Below are 27,582 nucleotides of genomic sequence, written 5' to 3' on the forward strand. Positions count from 1 at the left end.
TTAATGGTGTGAGAGAGGCAAGCAGAAACATCATGGCACCGTGGCTGAGCCGCTTAATAGCCCTAAAGCTCCCTTGACTCTGTGCTTCAGGGGACCTTACTAAATCCTGGCACAAAGTGTCACATCAGCACTTTGCTCTCAGTGCCTTGGCCTGGCTGAAGCCCCACATTTGCATATGGGGAGAAATCAGAAACAAGTTCATAAACCACCAAATGCCTGGAAAGCATAATTATTGGCTGGGGTCTCTTGAGCAGCTTGCTGAGCAAACTCAGCAGTGGGGATGTTTGCAGTTGATCAACTCTTCCCCCAAAAGCAGAAATAACCACAGTAGCTGTTTATTGGATCCACAGCCACACACCGGCTGCATCCCTTCCCGGCTCTATAAATCTACACAAACAAAGCTGTACATTACCAGATGTTTATTTTATTTTTTTATCCGCACTGACCCATAAAATCTACAATACAGTAGATCAAACGGTGGAAATCATTAAAAACTTGCTCTAAACAAAATTGGTACTGCCATATGTTTTGGGCCTTCCTCCATGTGAAGCTCCACTTAGCTCCACAGGTGTAAATCTAGAATAACCCCATTTAGATCAACAGTTATTCCACATCTGCAGAGACACAGCATACGGGTATTGGAATTTGGTCTCTGATGTTTCCGGGGTGAATAATATATATATATATATATATATATATATTATATATATATTTATACATCCAGCTGAGAAATGCAAAACAAGTGAGGAATGTTTTATCGGTTGCAAAAGACAAGCCTGGCAAAGACAACCTGAGAAATTTTCAAGTGATATACTCATACATCAGATTTGCAGTGAATTGAAGCACACAGCAATGCATGTTTGCTGCCAGGCAAATATCCCGTAAGTAAGATTTTTACAGTGCATCCTAAATCTGCAAATTGGTAGCTATAAAGCGCATCTTGAATCGTGAAAACCGGGGGGAACTGACAGCCCAGACCTCAGACAGCAAACAACATATTCCAGTGTCACGTGAAAATTCATTTTGTCACTCTGACACCATCTGAAAAAAAAAATAATGTCTCAGAGGTACATCCTACATGAACTCAGATAGACGGTGATCTTAGATGGTCCCCACTACCTTTCAGGTTTTACAAGGTGTCCCATTTTTCTGTGGCTATCTTGTACTGAATTAAAGCACTTTATGTACCTGCACTTCTGTTTAGTAGCCTAAGACTATCAGCATGGAAGGCACACGAGCGTGTGTATGTCTGTGTCCATATATGAATGAGGGAAAGAAAAAGCATGTCTCTTAGGACATAAAAAGCAATGAAAGAAGATGATGTAATAGTTATTGAAGGAGGACCCTCATCCCTGGTCTACTGCATGACAGCACTGAGTTCAAACGTAGGTCCTGAACTAAAAGAGCAGGTCACTGAACTCCTGCAGAGCTCCACAGAGAAATGAGTCCGATTCCTGCAAAACAAACCTTGCAGCAGTGAATCTCCTTCAAATACAGGACAGTGCAAATCCTGCACATCGCTCAAAGCGCTCAGGCAGAGGGCGACCACTGCACTGGGCCTCTCCAGGCAGATGAATCCACGCCATAACCTAATCCCACAGCCACTGAAGAAACACAAACAACCCCACTGACTTACGCAAACCTGGGGACAGCATATCTGAGCCAAAGCTAGTTACGCTAATGAATGTCTTACTATTGACTTCTGCAATTTTCCATCAGGCCTAGCAGGAATAGCAGTTTCTCGGTTTTATACTAATCATCTCCTCCATTTGCCTTCAACACACAAGAAGTTTAATTGTGAATTTTTTCCTAAAGCACCTTCAGATCCTCGGATAAAATCTGTTTGTGAAGTGCACACTCTTAATTCACTGTTGTTGTTAATAGTGATGCTGCAATGTATTTAAAAAAAAAAAAAAACAACAGAAACCTCTACAACTTTTTTACATGACAGCGGTAAAAGGTTCATTTTAAATAATCAAGAAAGAAATAATTTCCATTAGATAAAGCAGTCAATAGCATCAGAAACATGGCTGCAATTACTTGTTGCACTTTACAATGCAATCCTTGTAGTATAATAACCACAAGATGATGAAACACATTTTGTCTCCATTTCACATGACTGACCCCAATTTTGCCAAGGACATCTGAACACATTTAACATACTGAAATCTTCCATTAGGATAATGAAAATACACATTATTGAATTCTGTATTTGCTTTATAGTGCTACAAATAGCAAATTCAATTTTTCTTACTTTTGGTAGAGACTACACCTGCATAATTGTTCACATTTCTCAGGGGTTGAAATAAGCTACAAAATGAAGAAAGAGGAAGATGTTGACCCCACAATCCATTATGCAGCACTTATGTGATTTTATTTGCTGTACGTGTTCAGTAAAAAGATTGCGTATAACCTAGCAACCTATAAAAGTTATACAACTATCCTCCACAACCTATACTAAAACAAATCAACTATGATGTACTGTGCATAGTTAACAATAGGTGCTGGAGTGCTCCCTTGTAAGGGAGCCACTGCTAGAGTTTATAGCCATGGAGTGAAATTCAGCTTTGCTTCGAGGTACAAATATGTTGCTTAAAAAACACTATGTCATCCACAAGCCTAGTATGGAAACACATGGTCAGCCTTTTTGCTATCCTTTTTAAAAGGGGAAACTTCAGCCACGGAAAACTCCCATCAAAGTCAGTCGCAGCTTTTACCTGTTAAGTGCTGATGACACCTACCTTGTGTTTGGTCCCATGACTGTCTTGGCTTTGCATACAGCAATTTGCTTTAGTGTAGACCTTGGGAGACATTTTCCTCTCTTTTCTTATCCATAGATCTCAAATCACTGAAATTGAGGCCCCACGATTGATATGCCCAAGGCAACACTGAGAACTGATTTATGTCAGAGGAAAAAAACAAACAACAAACAAACAAATCCAGTCCTCCAGGCTTCTGGTTGAATACAGTAAAGATGAGGCCTTTAGACTACTGGGTATGATAAATATTTCTGCCTCTTTTTTTAATCCAGTGGCTCAATATTTTCTTTTCATTAGCTTGAAACTGCACTGCAGTGCTAGGATCGTGAGTCATACTGGCGGAGTCCCTAATGTTTCATGTGGCTTCTATTTCAGTGGCTTGTACTCAGATTCCAGGAGAAATCAAATAAAATAGCCAGCCATCACCCCACTCTTCTCCAGAAGCAATGCTTCAGGTGCAGTCACTTTTTCGTATTCAAAAGTAAGAATCCAATCATGGATCACAGCTTTCATCTCGTAAACTCTGATCAATATAATCTTCCAAGACATTTACATGTCATGTATTCACCAGTTATTGCTCAAAACAATGTATTAAGTCTGAGCGGCAATGAAATCTGGATCATTAACGCCAACTCCCCTCAACAGAAGTGCGTCCCCATCTCTCTGTCTCCCCACCACAATTTCAGAATCTCAAACAATGGCTCACATTGCTCTGTAAATATGAGGAATTTAATCTCAGACAATTTTAAAGCCTGTTCTCATACACAGAAAGCTTAGATGTTGAAAATTACAACACAAGTCAACAGGAAAGACACTCAGCACTCTGATTGCAATCCCAGCATCTTTCTGCTGTGCTTTGCTGAAGATGAATATGAACTGGCAATGAAATTCACAACCCAAAGTGGAAGTCAGAGCTTCCAAAATTCCAGATAACCATTCTGTAAATTGCTAGCCCAGGTCTGGTGAAAATACTGCAATGTAACCAGGAAGGAGTGATGTTAAAAGATGTTGCAGCCTCTGGATTCAAGGCACCTCCATACCAGTCAAACTTCCCCTAGATCAGCTCATGGGTCAATATAATTTGAGTATGCACCAACAATGCAAAAGGACCAATAAGGCATATATAGATCAGCAGGGTGCACCGAAGTTTTGACATAAGCCGTGTTTCTTCTTGCGGCAGCCAGAGGCACAGCACGCTATATACACTAATAATTCAGCGTACTCCTATGACAAGATGTTCTAGATGATGCTCTACTTTAGTAATTTTTTCTGCACATAGTGATAGAAGAGATGGAAAGGACAAAAATGTACTGCTCGTGACTTATAGCCTCTCCTAAAGATAGTAGATTTCACTGTTGTTTATCTATAGTGCATGACTTTGACCTTGTGCAACGACACGGCACTACACCAGCAACAGGGAGGCAGCGAAAAATAAGAACTTCCTCACAGAGTCTAATGTTTTATAGTTATCACAGACAAATGTGTAATTCCAAACATCTAAATACAAAGCACTGAAGACCCTGGAAAGCAAACTGCCTTCATTTGTGTTTATGCATGTTTTGCATCTCACTAGCTGATCTCTAATGCAACCATTCAGCTTTATTTTAAAAGAAAAAGGGTTACTGCATATAACAGTCTGGAAGATCTATTAGATCTTACAGACTCTGGTTTCCTGGCTTTCATCAGCGTGCCAAATTTACCTCCATCTACTTCATCTGACGGAAGCTGAGTTACAACAGTGATACATTTGGAGAAGGTCCTCCGAAGGCAAAAACCTGTTCCATAAAACACATGATCTGAGCTGCAACTGAAATGCTGGCTGGATTTCTGAAACCATTCAAGTTAAATGGATTGATTAAAGAATGATTTCCACTAAGGAAATTCAAGTTAGAATGGTTCTGTAGCAATCACTTTGAGCGATAAGGGATGTATTCTCCATGCCATTACACTACTTTTACTCCAGTGCAGTTCTATCTGTTTCAGTGTTTACTAATTCCAGTTCAAGGAAGGTGATCAAAATGAGAGTCAATTGAGTCTGATATAAAGAAGTTCTCAGATTTCTCCACTCCATTAACATCAATTTCTGCACTCCATTAACATCAGTTTTATTCTGGTGTAACCGCATTGATTTCAAAGGAGTTACGCCACCCTGATGTCAGTGTTAAAGAGACAGAATATCAGGCCCTATTTCTTTAACAATTTTTTTTCTGGGAAATATGGCTTCCCTCAGACAATTAATGCAAAAGCGACATAGCAAGAGACACACAAATATACTTCTAAAATGTAACAGCTGAACAATCTAGCAGATAAGAACTGTATTTAGGTTCTGACCCAAAGCCTACTGGTCAGTGACTTTTCCATCAGACCCTTTACTCTCTCTTTAACCAAAGTTAATATACCCAGCAACAAGGATGCTGCAAGCTGCCAACGGCAGCATTGCCCTGCAGTGCTAAATGGATTGACCGTTGAACTCTAGTTGCTGAAAATAATTGAATTGAGAAAGACACGTCAGCTATTTCCACTGTTGTCCATTTTACACTAAGCTAGAAGTTCCCACATAAATTGGATTCAAAGATGAGGAACTCCGTAGTACACCAATGTATGACAGTATGCAAAATTTTATGTAAGCGTGTGCACGGTCGCACATTCGTGCAGACGCATAAATATCAACTACAAGTATCACAGAAGATGATCTGGTCTATTAACTTCAAGTCACTGAGAATTATATGTACTGAGATCAAACAAAGAATGTGCATTGACTTCAATATGCTTTAAATCAGGCCTAAAATAAAGAGATCGGTAGGACTAAAGTACAGTAGCCTCTTAAATGTTTCAAACACTAGAGTTTAACAGAATGAAAATGTGCCATAGTAGTGCTATTCCTAGAAAACACGCACACGAGCCTATATGCACATGGCTGCGAATAAACAGTTGACATTCTCTGCATTCACTCTGAAGCAATTGCTTACATAAAAAATTTGTCTGTGATATAAATAATCCAGTAGGGTAAATTCCCCGAAGTGTCAGCTTTTGTATTATTGATGCCTGATATTTTAAAATAAAATCAAGTACAATTAATCTTTTTGTGTAACTATAACAAGTGGAAAGAAATCACTGGCAGAATGTGTTAGTGGTTATCAAAAACAATCAACTGCAGTTTCCACATTCAACAAAAATGGGTGGCTGATACTAGTGGAAAGATTAAATGGAAAACTGACGAGAAGATACGGAAGCATCTCTCTATTTTTAATGGAAATACATACGAAAATATCGTTACAACTACATTGCTAAGTACACAGTACTGGTGTTGCTGAACCAAAATACATTGGTATTGAAATGCCTGACAAAAAAAGAAACAACCAACCTTGAAATGGGTGTGATGGTCTACTTTGAGCTCTAGTTCTACCAAATCTTGAAAAAAAATAATCATCTAGCAGAATACTCTGATTCCATCCATTCCCACTAGGGTCTAATATTCTATATACTCTGAGTAGGCACTGGCCCTTCAGGCTTAATTAGGGAATACGGGGCTCCTATAAAAAAAAAAAATGCATATCGTAATCACCATGAGATGGGTCTCAACCAAACACTGCCACAGAACAAAAACAGTGCATTGTTTCTGAGGTCAAATAATGTTTTTTAGAGAGCTGACCAGGCAAAGCTTTACTTATGTCCCTAATGCAATGTATCCTACAAAGTCCCATTGAAGTGAACAAACCTGATTGCAACGTTGTGCAGGACTGATTTCTTCTCCGCTTGCTTTCTGTTGTTGTGGCTATATTTTAAGCAACCTCTCATATGCACGTGACCCTCCAGAAGAATGCAAGGTAAAATAGCTGCTGAGAATATAATTCAGTGGCTGACCAATACCACGTAGCCATAGTCTCTGCAACTGGTTAAGAAAAGAAACAGGCATGACCACACACAGCTGCAATAATAAAGCTGATTTGGAGAAAAATTTCAGGTGATTGTGATTAAATAACTGCCAACTCACTTCAGTCTGTTCAACAGGCAAAATGAAACGTCTTTCTGTCAGATGGGTTGATCAGCTTAAATTCACAACCAGAAAGGAATACAAACCAGTTTATGTAATACAGATTAACTAACTAGGCACAGAAGTTACCAGGTTTGTGTATGAAAGTACAGGTCTTCCAAGAGTGTATAAATATTTAAAAAAAAAAAAAAAGTGTTTTCCTTTTCCAGTAGAAAAAAGTTTTAAATCAAAATAAATGCTTAATTCACATGGAAATGTAAAATCCACGGGATTAGATTCAGCAGTATTATATCAGCAATGCAAAAGTTGTGTTTCACTATTGATTAATGCCAGCAAGGCTTGAATTTGCATGTAATTTACAATCACTTCCTTCAACAAATGTCTTCATTTAGTAGTATTATGAGTTTGGCATGACAAGATTATTACAAATCACTCTCTATCAGGAAGAATCAGTAAGAAACCCACCATTTATTTGGAAATACTGCAACAGACTTGATTGGGTGAGAAGGTATAAACGTGGTTTATGCAGAGAGTGCTGTACATTACTCAAGCGTACTAGTGTCACATGCAGATTAGGAAAATTATTAGTTCTGTTCTGATAGTGTTCACAATATGCTGCATCCAAATGCATGGAAGATGTAGTTCCTCCTCTCAAGGAGATTCCAGTCTAAATTGATTCTCTTGTACCGGGCAAGTGACAAAGCCAGGCGAGCACTGGACATCACTAAAGGGAGGTCAGGTAGCAGCATTTGAGCCAGCCAGCTCTGCAAACAGCAGTAAGCTTCACAAGCCAGGCTGTCAAGAAAGGGACTAAGAGCTCTGATTTGCATGCAGTGATAGATTAAAATCAGACAGCCAAAGTAGTTACCATCTCCTACACCATCTACTCCATTCCCCTGATGGCAGTTGTCATCCTGCCACAGCAGAGACAACTGAATGGCTCATGAAGCAGCTTCTGGAGTGCTCAAGTTTTCAGCTTGGAGTATTATGTCTCCAATTTGAGTTTAACTTAATATGCTTTAGAAGCCATTCATTCATCTGCCTTGCAGAAGAGGTAATCTCCATCACAAGGGCAGGACAGACAGCTTGAGGGCCATAACCTCTTCAGCTGTTTTTCGCCTTTAATTTGCCACAGCTTGCAAGTCAGGGACCTCAGGCAGGACCTAAGTCATATGGCTGGATTTCAACAAAGCGCTTAGGACCAATGAAATCTGTGGAACAACCGGTGATTAAAGCCAAGCAGGTGCCTAAACGCTTAGCCGGATTGAGATCATTTAACCTAGGCCAAGATACTGGACTTAGCTTTACAGCTCAGTTGACAAAATTCATCTATCGGGTGAATACAGTGCTACCAGCCTGTATATTAATTATTAATGTTTATTTGAGTAATTTTAGACTCTCATATAAGAGCGTTATTTTGAATGAAAAGCTTTAACAACAAATATTGCAGAGATCAGACATTTCCACTAAACAGGCCGGGACTGTGAATGCAACATAAATCAGAAGAGAATGTAGAATTCTTCCAGCCTTTATCATCCATACTAAATGTGCAAACTGCAGATCATGGCAGATACTGAAGCATTTTCTCATTTTGAAAGAAGTCCATGCAAGTACCACAGGCTGTGAAATACTATCTTAAGGGAGTTGTTTTGATAAAAACAAATGGCCAATCCTAAAGATTAATGCTTCATATGATGTATTCAGGTTATTAATCCCACCTTCTTCTTTCCACTGGCCCCGGTAGTGAATGTTTTCTGCAAAACCACATGGAGCCAGATGGTTAACTATTGGAAATCTATACTAAAAAGATTAATGTTACCCCATGACAGGGATCAGTCATTTGTAGAGATTTCCTAATACAAACGGTGACATTTGTTTATTCAGACTGGCTGGATGAGCCATACTCTGAGGAGAGCCTAATTAGTTCTCAAAGATTTTCAAAACATTGGGGCCCAGCTGCTGAGCTGCAGTTCAACATCTGAAAGAAAATTACATGCGTAAACAGATATACAAGTAACACAGCCATCCAGACAGACAGACAGACATGAGCGACCGCTCTTCAAGCTGCCTTTGAGTTGTTAATTCTAACACAGTATGTAGAAAGATGTCAGTACCCTGGGTGAGTTAAGTGCAAGTGGCCACTGGGAAGAGTCCAGTGCCAGTCGCAGTGATTAAATATTGCAGTCCTGGGTGCCACTACTCTTTAGACAGAAGAGCTGTGCATAGCCATAGTCTGAACACCTACCTACACCAATCAGTCTCAACACCAGCCCACTCTAATGCACAGTAACAAATTCCAACCATCTTCATGTCGTGCTTTTATGTGTAAACTACACACACTGCAAGGAAGATGAGTATGAAAGAAACGACTGTGTTTTACACAAAAGTTTCAAAGTGTGAACGGTACTTATGAAATTTCACAGGAGCCCTTTTTCCAGACGGATAAAAGAAACAATATGTCCAAGGCCACTGTAATTTCCAAACCACTTAGATTAACCCTCCCTGTATTCAGGAAAGCAGTGAAGCACATGCTTTAAAGTGAAGCACACACTTAAATCCCATTGACTTCAGTTATGCATGTGTGCTTACACGCTCTCCTGAATAAAATGGATGTAAGCATGTGTTTAAACTTGAACCTATGCTTTGTTGAGAGGAGACTGTGAAGAGAGGAGAGTGAAATTTAAACTGATGGAGAAACCCTGCTTTTATCACTAAGCAACAAGGCCTTTCCATCAGCAGAGAACATATATAGGTGTTTCGGGAGGAAAAAAAATCTACATACAAGTGCTTTTGCTTTTTATGTCCTTTTGAAGGAAAAAGTAAAAGAAAAGCCATTAAAATTGAATGTTTTCATATAAACCATACAAATGCTCAATTCATCAATATGAAAACACTGACAATCTTGAGACCGAGGCCAGGACAGATGTTAACTTTATCAACAGCTGTTGCAGTCGAAGACATTGCAAACCCCTACTGGTTGTTATTGCTCCCCCGTCGGAAGTTACCACATGTACAGTGCAGCCAGCAGAAGGCATCATGTGAATACACCTTCATCCACCACAGACAAAATCAAACACATCAGCCTAAAAAAGCAAAACACTAGAGTTGTGGTTAAACCTATCCAATGCTGACGGGTGAAGTAGGTGCAGGAGCACTCATGGTACAGGCAGGAGACTTCAGATGCCGAGAGCAACTACAGCCGACACAGCTAAAGGACACGTCCACAGGATCCACGTGCATGCTCCATACTTTATAGTACTGTATCATGATATTCTTGCAAAAATCAGCACCTGACAAATAGGACCAGTTCAAAAATGGAGCGTCTCAAGAAGAATTACAATTATTTGGTTCATTTTTTGGTGTAAAGAAAGGTCAGCTGCAATGGGCTAGGCTAAGAAACAAATTTAAGAGCACATGAAAACATCAGTTTTGCTGTGTATAAACTCCTAGAGCAAAACAAGCAAAAAATAAACCAACAACAACAACAAAGAAGTACTTTCCTAGGAAGTTACACAGAAAAACATAGTTTGTGAAGTATGTCAGTCCCTACACATTTAGCAACTGCATTATTACTTGCTAAATAAGACAGACCAGGTCACCAGCTGGAGTAACCTGGCACAGCCCTGGTGAAGCCAATGGAACTAGGCTGGTCAACACAAAACTTGAAGCTCTGGTACTAGGCTTGTACAGTTTTTCTTTTTAATCCTGTGCCTTTTCACATCCATAGATGCACTGACTAATGGCCACGGACAGCAACTGTGAACTGTCTTCTCATTTTTAAGATCCCTTAGTTATTTACACATAATATTTTTGTGTGACATCTTTTCCTCTCCAGTGGTTTATTTTTTTGCATCTCAAACTTCAAAGTTAACTTCAGTTATGAGCTTTTTGAGACACGGACTGTTAACTTACACATATAGAAACTAATGAAAGGAACTCTCAAGCCTCTTACTGAGATCCTGTCATAGTACCAAAATAGAAATCATTCTGGTACTATATAGAAATTTAAACCAATATGATTTGCCCATCATCCCAAAATCACCTCCCCTTTGATCCTGTATCAACCATGCCATATGTGTGATTCATGATGCAGGAAAATGTTTTCTTCCAATGTATATGCAAAAGCTTCATGAAACAAAGTGTGATTAACTGAAGTTAAATCAAGTCACCTTAATTCAGAGAAGTATGAGCTTTAAAAATAGGTATTTATTAAGACACTGAATTTCTAAGTAGTATCCCTCTTGGTGGCATAAATATCTAACACAGAATTAATCAAGAGAGCATCTTGGAGAAAATATTAAAGTAGCATACAATTTGATACCACTGCAAAAAAGCAATCAAAGCAGAGCATGGCAATAAATTAATAGAAAAAGTTATATATCCAAACCAGACTAAAAGTAATTTTGTAAGTCAGCAATAAAAAGTTAAATAAACACTAATTTAATCTATTTTAGATGCAGCAGTCAATAGATGAAGTACTTTACTGCTCTCTAGCTATATGAACACAGTCAGCTGACACAAAAATTGAAGAAAGAAAGAAGGGAAAACCACATCCCTATTCAGGCCCTAAGCACTGTGGAAAGCATGAGCACAGAAACACGGGAGAGAAACAGACCTCCTGGGTCAGGGAAGCTGTTTTTCAAGGGAAAACTGCAGAAGGGAGTTTTGATGCAACGACCTCTAGATAATGGTTGCGACCTGTTTTTATCGTGCTGCCTTTCTATGCACTTCTAGGCAGCACAATCATCCTTTTATAAGGAACAAGCATTTCACATTCCTCTGGGGTATGCATAGAAAGGTAATGATTAGTTCCTCCAAAGAGGTATCCTATATCAGAAGCAACAAATTTCCTGGCAATGTGGAATGCGGAAGAGAAAGGTGGAAGAAACAGAACAGGGTGTCAGTGGAATTTCGAGGGATTACCACTTCCCAAAAAACTCTGTGTTTCAACTGTTCACATACATATTCATCATTAACGTCAGGTGGAGGACTCCATTCACAAAGGTCCCTAGAGAGGACCTGGAGAAGTTTTAGGAAACAAGGCTACCAACAGCAGAAGAATAATATCATTAATTTCATATCTGAAATTATATATGCAAGTGAGCTTACGACAGCATGAGTATCATAGCTATCTCATACGCTGTCTGCAGCCTTCTTTATCTTTTTAAACAAGTTGCAGCAAACTTACCTTCTGATGAACATCCTAGATGGTATTTTCAAGAAATATTAAAGAGGACTTAGTTATTACCACTCCAGGCATTTGTATTGCAGACAGGGAAGAAAAAGGACTTTGTGACTGAGCCGAGAAATGAATGAAGAGCAAATTCATAGCAGGTTTATGAAAATCAAACAACAATAGCAAAGCACAGGAAAGAAGAAACAAAACACTGGGAACTCAACGGCAAAAATGAAAGCAAGAAGCAATGACTAATGACGATACAACCACCAAAATTAATAAACTTAGGCCTTGATTCTGAAAGGCACCTAAGCAAGTGCCTGTTGTGTAGAACATCTTACTGAGCTCCCTATGCCTAAAGCCAGGCACAAACTTGATAAAACTGTTAGCAGGTCAATTAAACGACAGCATTCTTCAAATCCTTCCTTTAAATAAATGAATGTAGACATTTGGACACTGATGGTTTTCTAGTTAAATACAACAAAACTTCTGCTGATTCAATCAGAACAAAGTCCTTTGAACTGATGAAGCACTCTATAAGAAAGAATACGGTGATCAGAGGGCTGCTAAGAGGCCTCTTGATATGAATTCATAATGATGCCCTTTTATTTACTGTTTCTATACCACAGGTAATTTAAGTAAGCAGTATGTACTTAGTAAACCAAAATCATAAAACAATCTGCAAACTACTGGGAAAAACTGACCAAACAAATGATGCTAGGGATGAGTGAGGAAGGCTATTAAGAAACAGAGTGGGAATCACAGGAAGGGAGTTTCTTTTCCTTCCTCAGGGTCAAGGAGTGCTTCTATCACAGAAAAAAATACAGTGTCATCAGGTGTCATTGAATTAATACATCAGAGGGCCTTCAAGGAAGACACACTGCTCTTACTATCATTTACAGGACCTTTTTTTTTTTTTTTTTAAACATCATTAAATTTGCATTAGCTTGGATAGGGAAAAAGCATGGCGTATAAAGGGAGAGAGGGTTGAATTAATATTCATAAGCAACATACTGGAAGAATGCAAAAGGGGTGATTTGAGGGAGCCTCGAAAGGGAAAGGAGCGACAGCCATTAATACTAGAGACCTCCTGCGTAACACACTCTGCTCTCAAGCAAGAATTGCAATGTCTCTCCCCCATCCACACTAAATATCGCCCTGCTCTGAACAGCTTTTGGATTCCCCACTCCAGGGCACTCCAGGGAGGAAACTGTTTTGGCTGAAGTTCGGCAGGAGCAGGTGGCATTCACCAGCTGCAAGTAATTTTGCTCTTGTTGGCACCACAGCGGTTCTTGGACTTCTCACAGTTGGTGTTCCGTGGGGGAAGGGGGAATGGGGAGGCAGCAAACAAGTCCTCAGTGGTGTTTAACAGCATCCCAGGCTTCACGGCTGCTTTTTCCAAACTGGCAACTCTAAGCACACAGCAGAAGACATAGTGCTTTCAGAAGGTGCCTGCATGGATTTGCCAGCACGGGGTTCAGGTTTGCTTGTGCTTCCGTTCTCTGCTGTGAGAGCACATCGCCTCTGACACAGCTGCCACTTCAAGGTGGAAACAATCCTGCAAGCCAGATGTTAATATTGCGGGGGAGGCAGGAAGAGAGAAGAGGAGCATGGCTTATCACCAGGTGTAAGTGATCTCTCTGCAGATGGACTAGCTAGCATCAGAGCCTTTCAGAGAGCCCCAAAACACATTCCTTTTCCCAGCATCTGTGCTGCCAATTCTCCAACTTCTGTGTGTGCGTACACTTGTCTACAGAAACAGGGGCTGCAGTTGGAAAATTTCTGGGGCTACTACTACTACTACTGTGCAAAAGCACAGAGGTACAAATACTTCAATTATTACTTTTAATGCCATACTTCAAAGAAAAAGCAGAATCTGGATACTGTAAGTATGGCAATGCCATTAAACTGCTTGTCTGAACGTAGTGATTTCCATCTTTAGAAGCCATCTGAGAAACCAAAAGGTAAGCATGGGAGCAGGAGAAGAGGCAGCAGTTCTCGTTCCCTTCTCCATTTCTCATCAAAGCAGAGGGAACTCGAAATTGCAAAAGCATCTCTTCTAGGAGAATTTTTTAAAGTGCTTTAAAAATCTTAAATCCCTCTCTTTCTACCTTTTCTTTCAACTATGCACCATGAAAAACCTTCTGTCTGGCATCAGAAATGTTTCCTTGAAACTGCAACATATTCCTCTTGCATTCACTGATGAACCCAACAGTTCAACCCTTTGAAAGGTTTCTTTCATTTCCAAATGGCACAAGTGCCATCATGTGCTATAGTGATGCCACTCCAAACATGAACTTCACTCTCTGAACGAGCCTGGCACATGCACTTGCGCAGGGTAGAACAGCCACTTTTTTTCCCCTCCAAGCTCATCTTTCATCACCATCCCTGACAGACACATCCTCCTTGGCAAAGATTAACACTTTGCTAATTATCTTTTATTATAGCTGGTGTCTATTCTGCCATTTAACAACCAACTCTTTTCATCTGCTAAGGTGGAGCAATTAGTCAATGCTATTAATATTAATAAGTTCTAGTACAGTAATAGCCAGAAATCTATTTACCCAATGGACTACACAAATGCACAGGTAGGCACTGTCTCTATGTTGAAGAGCACTGTTATATAGGTCACTGAATAAAACGAACAGCTAAAAGATTCATAATACTCATATAGATTACTTTCTCTTCATTCACAAGCAAGTGATTTTCACAGATTTTTCCTAGAAATTCTTCCACAGTGATGCTACACAATGTGGCCAGCTCCACTGACATTATATGCCAGCCCTGAGTTTGCACCAAAAGCATACTCAGTAATGCAAAGAGATCTGTTGGAAAACCCTCTAGCATGAGTGAACGGTCGCCATCTTGCAGCAAAGCTAGACAGCAAGCTCCTCAGTAACGAAAACCGCACTGATCTGATTGCATGAGTCAAAGGACTACTCATCATGATGCAAGATGGCTTGAAACAATAGCATTTGCTAGAGCGAACGGTGGATGTGGCATCCACGTCTCTCTGTGGGAGGGAGAGTTCAGAACATCAAGTGAGATGAGATTTCAGGAGGTGAATAAGCTACTTCAGCTGAATGCACATTAGCCCTCAGGTGTAGCAAAGAAGAAAACATTTGCCCTGATTTTTTTTTAAAAACAGATTTACCACTGCTAAAGGAAAAGCCGCCAAAAAACCTTCACTTACTAATGATCTGAGAACAGCAATAACCTAATAATGTTTTTCTTGTGGACAAAGCACCCCCAAATATTTATAACGAACCACTACAGCATGCACTGCAACTTTACAAGCCTTCATCTAATTACTTCCACTGAAACAAACACACAAATCTTCCAGCTCCACGCTGACACACACACAGACTCTTCGAGCACCAAGCCTTCAGCAACCTTCCTCTGATGGACACTTTTTTTTTCAGGAAATGACACAGTGACATAGGTAAAAGGTGATTTAGATAGACTGCTGTGTCACAAATTGTCAGGATCTGATTTAAAGACCTTGCCTTTGTCAAGAAAGACAGTTGGGTGTCTGCTTTAAAGAAGTACTGGGAATATTTTCATCAAAGGTTTGAATTGAAAAACAGTGGGAGGTAAATATCTGAGATGTTGCCAAGAAAGACTGCTATATCCGTGCAATTACCATTAACAGGGGACAGCAGTGGTTCAATGAAGTAATTCAATCTGGTGTCCTACATTTTATCAGACAGCAATTTTGAGTTCTGACATAAAAGGCTGAGAAAGAGGATTGGACTCTTTTCTGTGAAATTCAGCCTTAATTCTTGCAATCAGGAGATGTGTTCTCTGCTTCAGGTACAATCCTACTATCCCTCCAAGTGACTCAAAAGAAGAATGTACTAAATATTCGCCATAACACTAATCATTCACATTGGAACAAGTCATACTTTGGGCAAGTTTTGGAACTGAGTGCCTGCAGTATTACAGGCGTGTTTTCCCTATTTAACTAAACCAGTATTTCCTTATTTGAAAGTTTAGCAGGAAGAAAAGGATCTATTGTTTAAAAGACTAAATAATATGATGTAGCCTAGATTAGTAAATGTGTTCTTCCAAGATATGAGTAAGTGAGGGAGAGACAGTATTTATTCAGAAAATGGCAAAATGAAAAGTCTATGGAAACTCACATCAAAATAATACCGTCACATGGCTTCTCCTCATCATTAATCCATCCATATTGCATACTCCTATTTCCTTAGAGGCTTTTACGCTACCTTTCTCCAGAGTAATCCTATCAGTTAGTCAAATGACAGTACTGGTGATTTCCAAGGTCACCAACTTTGCAGAGCAGCTCTGCATTTCATCTCTGCACAGCAGACCCGAACGGCACACAGCTCCCGTGCTTGACAGCAGGATGAACTTTCACGCCACCTCAGCACAGCACTCAGCGTTTTGGTGTCTCCAGCACAGGGCCAGCCCAAACAATCGCCACCACAGACCCTTTTTTCAGGGAACTCGCCACATTTTACCCTTTTAAGTCCTTTCTACCATAATGCTTTTTGCCATAACCCCTTCTTTTTGCACAACTGTGCTATTGTACAAATTCTCAAGTTATATAATGCAGAAATCTTGCAAGGTTTTCCATTTATTTTAAATGCACATAGGAGAAAATGTTTGTTTTACATTTTTCCGAGTAAAATCTCACCACAAACAATAACACCAGCAGATGATTCGCATCAGAGACAGCCTGGTGGTGTTCTTTCCAGCTGGGCTACGAAAAAATTCCCCCAAGTTCAAAACTTCAGTAACAAGAGCAAACTGCCTCTTGTTTCATACAGAACGTGGTCAACTACCTTTAAATATGATACAAAACCAGGGCTATCAATGAAGCACTCTACTCAGGGATTACAAATCCCTTTTCTTTTCATGAAACGATATAGAATATCCTCTAGAGACCCAACGCTATCGTTCCTCCAAAATATTAAACATACAATAAATACATCTAACCCTACTGAGCATTCTCTTTTAATGATATGAAACTGAGACCCTTGGAAGTTGAAGGCTTTGCATATGACAGCTTAACTGCTTGCAATCAAACTAATTTGCAGTACGATGACCTGAAATGAGTTTAAGAGCACCATAATGCATGTTTAGCAATCAGTGAAGCAATTCTTTATTATTCAGGTTCAGATTTGCAATTTGTGTCACGTTATGGAAAAGAGAAAAAGAGGGGGAACACAAAAAACCAATTCTTTTGCTTTGCAAGAGCTGATGAGCAAAACATGAGCTACATGTAACACTAGAGACCAAATTTGGACTGACAGCAAATCTTAAGTCCTTCTGCTACTTATATAAATCTTATAATCTCCAGAAGAGGAAATTATAAAATTAAAAATTTGCTTATAAATGATCATGTCTTGTTTTTCCTAAATTGATTTTTGTTGGAAAAAAATGACTAAGTAAGTTCACCTGGAATACCATCAAAAATATGTAGTGAGTATGCCTCAAGGTTTTTAACCTGGAAACGAAGCTATCTACCAACCACTTGCAACACTCCTCTCTTCTGCCAATAACAAAAGTTAGAGACCCTTCTGGCAAATAACGGAAATTTTCATATCACCCCTTCAAATACATAAAATTTCTTAATTCCTTCCTTTCTGTCTTTCTTTCTTCCTTCCTCCCTTCCTTTCTTTCTTTACACCGTCTCCATTCATCTCATTTGTTATCCTTGGGAAAAAGATGGCTCCAACAAGGTAAGCGGAGAACCATACATTGAAGCAGGAGGAAAAGGGACTAACAAGCTCAAAGCATTTGATGAAGAAAAGCAAGAGCACTAAATGTAACATCATGCCAGAAAAAAACAAACACAGGAACCACACAAAAGGGCAAAACCGAGCCAAGGATATTACACAGATAGCACAGAACTGTTCAATTCTAATAACTAACACAGGAGCGGGCTTGGGCAAGGAGGAGAGTGAAGGCCTCCCAAGACAGCCAAGAAGCACACTCTGGCTCAGCACTGCTCAATCGTAAGTGGTAAGTCCTCGGGGACATCACCTCCTGAATCACCAAATGTACCTGCGGTCTGTCCTGAACAAATTAGTCATTGCGCTGTTCAGACAGAGGATGAAAATCTGTGTTTCAGCAATGAGGGGGCAAACCTGAAAGACCTGAAATTCTGAAATTTGATCTCAGTTCTGCTTAGTTGGGTAAGGAACTGCTGCTGTGCCCTGCTTTCCTTGTTTAAGATTTGGACAATACAGTTTCACCCCATTCAAAGAAGAACTCTAAGTATTAATATTTTAAATTCAAAGCATTTTATTCAAAAAGCACGAGCATGCATTAGGGCCGGGTTCTACAATGTATGAGGAAATACTATTCAGAAGGGCTGCAAAAATAACTCAGACCTTCATCATCTCTATTCAAAATGATCCGAGTAGAGACCTGTCTTGACCAAATTCCAGCCCAGGTTATTTATTCTGCTTGCCTAAACTTTCCTCAAATACTGAGTTAATAGTATGTGTTTTTCTTAAACTCTAGAAAAATACACAGTTTTGTTCTCCAAAACCAGTTGTTTTGCTCCAGCTATTCTCATTGTGATTAGTAGGATGTGGGAATTATACATACGCCTGCTTTTGCTGTTCTTGCTTTGATGGTCATATTGTTAGCAAACTCTTTAATGAGTCTCAGTTCTCCCTAGGAACAGCACTACAGTTTATAAATGCTAAAATTAATAGACCCGGGGTAGATTTTATTACACTTAATGTATTTAGTTGGCAATGATGATGCCTCCCTTACAGCAGCTGTTACAATAAACTGCATTTTCAATGGCTCCTGGAAAACAAAAGGCAACACCTAGAAGATTTCAGATAAAGAAACACCAGGGCTTCCAGGTCTCATTGCTCCACACCACATCTGCTCCACTGAGGTCTGCAAATACTAATAGGTAACTACGACCCACAGAGAGATTTCTACTGGGGATCTTGTCCACTTTTCTTGAGTCTGAATTTACTATCAGAAGATTCATAACCTCCGTTGTCAGCTTCACTTCTGCAACGAATGGGCACACGGAGATTTTTGAAGTGGAGCTAAAATGGATTTCAGCATACCCTTCACAATAATACTTGGTAAAACTAATTACAGTGAGAAAATTGGAGATCATTCATTACCCTACTAAGCAAATTAGGATTTGTTAACAATGATTTATAGTGCCAAACGCAGGATAACAAGGATTGTCTTTTCAACTGCATTCACAAGGGACATGACAGTTTATTAAGTGTGGTGCCATCCAAACAGACACTGCTGTAGTGCTTTTGTAGACCTCATAGTATTTCAGATGGATACACACTTTTACATAAGCAAAATACACTTAAATGTCCTTGGCTTCTAAAGTCAAGCACTAAAATAACTGAGCAACTTAACCTACTTGCAAGAACAACAACTTTTTTTTTTTTACCAACATCACTGTGTACATGATGTGGATTAAAGTATTACATCCCTTCTGTAACATTAGTTGGTTGAATTTCTTAAAACTCTTTCAAATGATACTTTTTCTCTAATCTGTTTCTCTCCTGTGGAAACTAACGGGTTTTACTGTACTCTCCTAGAGTGGAGTCTCTTAACACACTCCCACCTGAAGAGAGTCAGTATCACAAATTTGACCACCTCAAAGAACAAAACATAGGCCACTCAGGATCGCTGCAACTGCAAACAGACCAGGCGATGAAGGAAAATCTGCTGGTTTTAAGGGCTCTATCCGAGAATATGCGCCCAGAGAATGTGCTGGTATAACTAATTCCACATTTCTTCTGTAAGGTAACGTCTCGCGTGAAAATCAGTCCTACTACATAGTGAAATAGCTGGCCTTATCTAGGCCAAATACTGGTTTTCCATCATCTCTATACTAATACCACTGGTGCTTCGCTTATTCTCCCTGGGATGAGTTTTTAGAGCTCTGAGTAATGTAATGCAACATTGCACAACACGGTGTCCCAGTGGCATGCTGTAACTACACAAACATCTGCTGAACTGAACCCACTCAGGGCCAAATTGGATAGCACAACTGATTAGCTAGAGCCTTTGGGAATATGCTCACGATTTATGTTTGTCTGAGTCACCAGCCCATGTGCAAATCACATTTTTCATTCTTCTTCCTTCTTTTAAGGTGGCGCAAGAGCATTGTTTCGAAAAAAAGTGCCACAGGAGTTTCCTTCTCCCTTCCAACTCCCCAATACTGTTTCCGTCACCAGCTTATTACCAACTTCTATCCAGCTCTGAAAAACCCACAAACTCTGTGCTTTCTGGGGAGAAAACCTGCTAACCAAAAATAAGCATTAAATGAAAAGGAACAGAAAACCTCAGATATTGCTACGAAGACTTGAGAAGCAGACCAATGGAAGAAATGGAAATAAGTTGCCATAAACGGAGAAACCGTACAATTGCCAAAGAACCTGACAATCTTGGGAATTGGGTTTGTTGTTTAAAAATAAAATACTCAGTTATTTAGGTTTTGATTTCTGTTCTGTTTTGTGTTGCAAACCAATGAACTACCTGCATCCTTTAACGTGAATTTGGCTGGGTGGGAGATACACAAAGAAAACTAGCAAAAATCATTCTCCATAGTCAGATAAGAGAAAAAGCTTTTACTATTATTCAAGCTCCAATCATGTTCTAAAACATCTCTCTCAACCTCCTGAAATCATAGACAGATGGACAGTATTAAAAATTCACATAATTCAAATAACTTTTCTTTTAAAGCTAAAAAGGCAGGTTTTTTTCCTAAAATTCTAACTACTTCCCAATTATCTGATCTGACTTCTTGATGAGATGTAATCTACCTTATAATCTACCTTTGATGAGAGACAATGACATTTTGCTATGCAAAAAATACCAAAGACAACTGGGAGATTTTCCAGGAAGTATTTAGTTATGATTTCTTAGGGTGCACCAACATTAACAGCACGTCCACATCTTTTTTCACATGCCCCAGTCATAAACTGGATTGACCCCATAGAAGACAATAAAGTCAGGGCAGTACAAAAGGCTTATAGGAGAATTAGAATTATTTTTACCTCTGCCTCTTCTTTTCTGACTACTGATTTAATAATATGTAAAAAGGATAGGAAAGTGTCCACTCTGACAAAGAGCGCCAAGACAGGTGAAACAGATTCCAGCAACAATGAAAATGGCTTTTCAACAAAATCTACTGAGCATGCTAGCACTTGTGAAAGAAGGAGAAGGTAAGTTGTTCCTAACTGAAAAAAAAAACTCGTAGAGGTACTTAGAACTCAACAACTTTGCATCATTAACACTCACTCAGTGGTTACTCACACTTGTCCCGCTTTGCTGAAGGCACCTGATTAGAAAGTCTGTTTAATCAAAGGCAGTTCTGATCATCCCGGTTAGGTATGAGTTAGGCCGAATCACTTGATGGAGATTCCCAATCCTCTCCGTTGACTTCATAGCGAAGGCGGGTCATCAAAGCAGGCAGTATGAATGCCCTCCCCAGAGCATATGAATTTTTCCTTCACCTACCGCTTTTCAAGAAGCACTAACACAGAGGCAACAAGAACGTAAGAATCCAGTCTCCAACTTCACTATTCAGAATCTACCTAGTTATAGCATAAAACTAGGTAAGGTTTCAGCCTTCACCACTACTACTGGAAGTGCATAATGAATTACTAGGATGGAACTATCACACAGGTATTAGAAAAATGATTTTGTATTACTGGGAAGCGTCAGGTTTATAAATGTTTCCTTTAACACTCAGTGACCTTGGGAGGCTCTCTATAGAATACCAGGATCCAAAAGTAATTTTTGCTTTGCTGTAGCATGCACAGCATCCACAAACGTTGCAGACACATGACCCCCCCACCCATCAAACTCGAGTGCCTGGCATAAGCATGGTTCTTAGAGGAGATTCCAAGTCCAACAAGTATTATCTCCATTACGGACATGCTAGGTAACATGGCCTAAACACACAAAGATTCCATTAATACTTGGATTTAAACAGCAAATACGAGCTACTTAATCCATACCTCAGTATTCATTCATTTCTGAATAAAACCTGTTTCCATCTGTGTATCTGCTTTCTGTAGTAGATGTGCTTGGACAGCGAATCTACCATTAGTCCATTTTAACTTACCTGGTTGCCTATGCTTCGTTTGGTGCATGACAGTATGTGATATTTTGTAGTCCAAAGTACAACATACATTGATCAACAAGTTCCACAGGCAAAAGCTTTATTATTATCTATTAAACTAAAAATTACTGTTGTTTTATTTGAGACCAATGACCCTTCTTTTGATGTTCTGGGTTAACACTAAACACAAAAACTACCAGTCTTCTAGTTAAAAGCTTTGGAAAAAAAGAAGTCAATTCAAGCGCATATTCTTTTGCACTTTGATAATACAATAATTACATTTATCAGAAACACATGCTAATTGGATCATTCTGGAGCATTTTTCTCATTGTCTGGTACCGCAGAACATCTGGGTTTTATTTCCCCTATGTAAGTTAATAAGGGTATGGACTTATTTAAAACAATAAGCAAGATAAAAACAATTTTCCAAAGTGAAAAGGGAGGAAAAAACCCTCCACGTTTCATCCGAGACTGCGCAAGTGTAAAAATGACTTTAAGATAGAAACTGAAGGATGTTTTCTATCTACTCGGCTGTTAGTGAAGAAAGAAAAGAAAAGTTAAAGAAATCTTATTACTGTGGCTATACATAAGAAACAGTGCAGTTAAATATGTCATATTAATGGAACCTAATAAGGGACGTCTCCCCCACCTACGCAGATCCAAATCAGGATGATTTAAAGTGCCAATACATTGGCACTAGAAGATGTCGAGCTGCTTCTTGTTACTAAATCCCTAACTCGGGAGAACTGGAAACTTTCAAGCTTTTTGCTGGAGCATAGGGGATGTTGACACCTTCCAGATTTCACTTTACTGGACCAACCCACAGACAGTATGGTGCAAGGGAAGAGCAGATGGCTTTTCTTCTGTTACCTCTGCTTCCTAAAGATGAAGCTGAACATTGTTCTTAAACCATGCATATTCAGCTCCTGCTATAAGGAGAACAAGGCTTATCTATATATGTTAAAGCCTTCCATCCTATATTTGTCCCATTCCAGAGCATGTCTGTATATGTTCATATGATTTGAATTTTAAGTGTCCAGACAAAGAAAAGCAATTCGCTCTGAACTATGGAAAGACATTCAAGTTTTAGTCTTAGCGCAAAATAAACCTTGAGCCATTTGATATTATTTTTCCCTGCATCCCCTCCCTCTTAAAAATACATATGACACAAAGCAGGGGAAGTGTGGAAAAAAGTAAACCAGGTTTTTCCTGTTTCACAACTTACCTTACACTGATCTGGGCTTTGGTATAATTAGAAAAACTACCACAAATCTTTTTCCAAATGATAAAGCTATTTTCAAACCTTACTACTGGCAGAAGTACGAACATTCAGTTTGTGCAGAAGTCCAACGTAAATCCAGCAGGACACGACATTTCTCCAGGTATCAAGCAATTTTTGTGCTTGCATTTTACACTTTGCATGTGAGGTCACACGTACACAGTTTAATCCCATAACTTTCTTACAGGATCACAGACCTCTATGAAAAAAGACTAAATTTCACCATGTACTAATGGAAGAAAATTACTCTCTGGGAAGCTGACAAGAGAGCAACAAAGTTTTTCCATCATGTAATCAAATACTATATAGTTTTCCCCAGAGTTTGATGAAAAGATAAAGGCAGGCTTTGATTACACTATTAACTATATAGAGCAATGCTATAGAAGAAGTCTCACTGCAATTTACCCACCTGTTTTTGGACATACATAATGCTCTATTTCTCCTACAGATATTATAAAGGCAGAGACGACATGCTTGGAGAATACAGTGTAAGTTACAAGTGAAACAGGGTATGAGCAATTTAAATACAAATCTTGGAGGAAAATAAACAGTGCATTGGATTGACTGGAAAACATTTTTTACTCCCAAACTTACCTGTGCAAGTAAAAGGTATATTGATGAATGTGGGAATAAACAGATAGAAAGGTATGAATATAGACTGTTAAATCAATAAAGAGGCATACAAATAAATAACAAAAAAAGAGCGATCAATCATCAAACCAGCTGGGGCCTGATCCTCTTTTCTCATGATGTAACATGTAAATCTAGCACAAATACAAGTACAGCTGCGTTTTCCAAGATCATCTGTGAGACATGGGGCTTTTAACCAACAGGTAGAAATCACTGTGTCATGTTCTCCAAGCTGTGGTACATAGGATATGAAACAAGACTGCCGTAGTGGGCTCTTTAAAGTCTACGAATCAATGAGAACTGGTACGAGGGGAAATCAAGACCCTACCATCTCAGTTAAAGAGCTGGTAAGACCATGTTTCATTTTATTTGCTATCATTGTGTAAATTAAATACTGTTGGAATTTATGTAGTCATTAATATGACACCTGATTAGTTCAGGAAAACATTGTCCACCGTGTCTGAAATATTACTTACAATGCATTTGTGGAGGAAGAAATAGAAAAAAATAAGTTAACCTATTGGGCAGACTGAGATTGGTTATGTATGCTTGTTTCCATATGATAAGGCACTTTCATTTCAGGAGTAATGCTATACTGTTCAGAGGCACATGTGTTAAAGTTGAGATACACTTACAAAGTAGCCTGTTCCCAAACTGGAAGGAGCTGAGCTCTGCAATAAAACACAAAGACAAAGTGGAAAGTCAGTGATGGTTTTTAACACGCTCCAGTCCACATAGCTCATTACCAGCCCTTTCCAAGCTTTTCATCACTACATCACAGCACCAATGTGCTGCCCCTTGTCATCTGCTACTGAAACAAACACGGTGTTGCTTAATTTTTCCCTTTACATCTCTCAACGACTCTGAGATGGTAACGTGCTATTTACTGAATTCCAAGCTTCTGCAGTGGACGTAATTGCCAATTTATTTGACAGGCAGCTGGGTAATGAATTAATGATGGCATTTCGCCCTGCACTGAGACTAAACAGACACTCATCAACCAGCCTCCCTGACATGCTGACATTCAATGCCCTGGACTCCAGCTACTCAGCTTTGTGGCCACAAAGGGGCAGGCAGGAGGGGGAAAAGAAAAAAACATAGTCTGACTTCAAAACAAAAAGCCCGGTGGGTTTGGATGACTTTTTCAGTGTATGACCTGTTTGCCAATTTATTCCCGAAAGGCCCTGGTTAGTACACACATAGTGCTTTTCTAAAATGAGACATTTTGTAAACATAATTAGTAGTCTGAAATGTAAAAAACGCGTGGGCACAGAGAAGCCGCTTCAGTCAATGTACCATTTCCTGGAGAATGCAGTCACTACAATTTCCCATTTGGATGTCCACATTGTTTGACAAACCAAGGATTTAAGAAGAAAAGAAAAAAACAAACAACAAATATCTACAGCATGAAATAGATTTCAAAACTCAAACCCATAAAAATAATTAAAACTAATATTACTACAATGGAAAATAATCAAAAGGTTTAAATGCTTAAAAAAAAAAAAAGGATCATGAAATTCAGTTTAAGTGGGACACGATCACAACCTCTACATTCACAGGAATTAAGGAGATAAAGGGGTTTGTTTCATTAGTTTTTCATCTAAGCAATGGGGATTACACAGCAGGTTCTCTTAGAGACATGGTGAGAGACCTAAACAACTCAGTCCTAATCCAGGTCACTGGCTGTTCTATCAAAGGGTGAACAGTTCCCAATGCTACAGCCCTATCACCTGAAACACTTCAAGCCAGGCTAGTCCATGGACAAGGAAGCAAAATGCAGAGGATAATTCTCTACTGAGCAGTGGGGAGTCCAGATGACCAGTCTTTAACTCCTATAGCTCAATTCCTGTTTCTGTCCTTAGCACAACCTCACTTTCAGTAATGACAGAGCTCAGTGATTACCAGGAACTGCACAAGGGCCCCAACCAGCCCTGGCAAACCATTGGAAACACGCAGAATTTGCATCCCTGCCATCCCTGTTCTGAGACGCTATTGCAGGGAACCCTAACAGCAAATTCTATCAATTTCTGATCATGGAGAGCAGCACTGACATAAAGGAAAACAAACCCCCACAAGGGGCTTATGGTATCTTTTTACTGAACTTGGCACGACAGAAAAAGATTGTGCCAAGAAATTTAAAATTAACAACAAAATGAATTGCAAATAATCAGAATATTACTGTGTGTTCACCAAAGCACTACTAAAAAGAGAGGTTTAGAGAGGTTACGTACATATAGGCAAAGGCCTTCTGGTTTAAGGCATTAGAAGTTAAAGACGTAGTAAGAGGAAATCATCTTGGTAGTCATAAGGGTAGCAATATCATAAAATGAATAAATTCTGTTGGGACATCTTATATGAACAAACAAAACTGCTACGGAAATTTGGAAGGTATGTGGTTCCTGCCTCTTAATACTCTCTATCTTACATGTTGCGGCTACTGAAATACTCGAGATCTGCAGTCTACAAATTTGGTTATCAGTGTGCAAGGGGAGTTCCACAGAAATAAATAAATGCCCAAGTCCTTCTAGCCCCAACTCTTGCTGCTCTGGGGCCTCAAGCTCCCTCTGCCACCACCATCCGCACGAAGGACCACCTGGCGCCCGTGACGACATCCCTGAAAGCACCTCTGCAGCGGCATCACACTGTGGTGCAGAGGAGTGGGCAGTGCAGGTTTGGGAACACATGGCCACGAGGCCCCTGGGCTCAGCCCCACTGCTCTGCTTTCCTTTACATCCCCGTGAGCACGCAGCTGGGAATAACCTGGTCACTGCCACAGCCCCAGTCATCACACAGCCCAGCAACTGTTTCCAGATAGAAAGTCCCCTTCGTGGGCCACATACAATGGTTCTGTGAGCCACTGCAGCCTGTAGACTGCAGCTCTGCAACACCTGGTAGCGGGTGCATTTCAGCACACTCCAGTTTAGTATCTAATGCATTTACTTTCCCAGTAAAGCGTATCATATATACTGCCTTTCACTTTACTCATTCTGCTTTCTGTTTCATGCCATTTAAATTCTTCTAATTTGAGTTAGCGATCTACCCACAAAGTACAACACGTGCAATAATTATTACCGCTTTTGTTTAAGTTATGTACAGATGCCAGTCGAGTCCCGCTCTTCACTCACAATTTTTAAAACTTACTTTACAGGCTGAAAGCTCCAAAGTTTGCATTCTGCATCTGCGTGTAATTTTTGTCTGCTTTTTATTCCAAGATTTGGAAGGATCAAGTATCACAACAAAACAATAAAAAGGAAGAAAAAAGAATAAGCCAACAAAATATTTCCCGCTGAATGTTTCCATTCCTTCAAAAGCAATGCTGCAATGGCTATGGGAAGACAGTCGAAACATAGCAGTCAAATGACTTCCGCTGAAAAGAAACAACTGTGCATTTTCAGGGAATTTGAGTTTGCTGGATGGAAATATAGCCCTTCACACACTGCATGCTGCATATGGATAGTACAGTTCGCATACTTTTTAATTGAAGTAAGAAAGACTGTATTGCACATGCATGAATGACTAAGTCAGCTGTGTTGTGAACTGTGTTGACAGAGCAGATAGGCTGAAGCAAGGGCTATGCAAGAAGACAGCTTCTCACCTTTTTTGATAACTCCCAATAGCGAAAGGATCCTACTACCCAGTGCCCAGCCT

At 39.6% G+C, this 27,582-nt stretch overlaps 1 protein-coding gene across 5 annotated transcripts in view; it reads right to left on the minus strand.

Moving 5' to 3' along the window:
- AUTS2 (activator of transcription and developmental regulator AUTS2) overlaps positions 1-27,582 on the minus strand; it is a 791,277-nt gene that overhangs the window by 401,049 nt on the left and 362,646 nt on the right. For all 5 annotated transcript variants that reach the window (XM_087751981.1, XM_087751984.1, XM_087751982.1 and 2 more), the window contains one exon: positions 24,570-24,605. In XM_087751981.1, coding sequence (XP_087608107.1) covers positions 24,570-24,605 — 36 coding nt within the window. The remainder of the gene's footprint in view (positions 1-24,569; positions 24,606-27,582) is intronic.

This window comes from Nipponia nippon, unplaced genomic scaffold (assembly GCF_047370975.1).
Source record: "Nipponia nippon isolate SJK-2023a ecotype South Korea unplaced genomic scaffold, ASM4737097v1 scaffold_15, whole genome shotgun sequence".
Taxonomy (NCBI): domain Eukaryota; kingdom Metazoa; phylum Chordata; class Aves; order Pelecaniformes; family Threskiornithidae; genus Nipponia; species Nipponia nippon.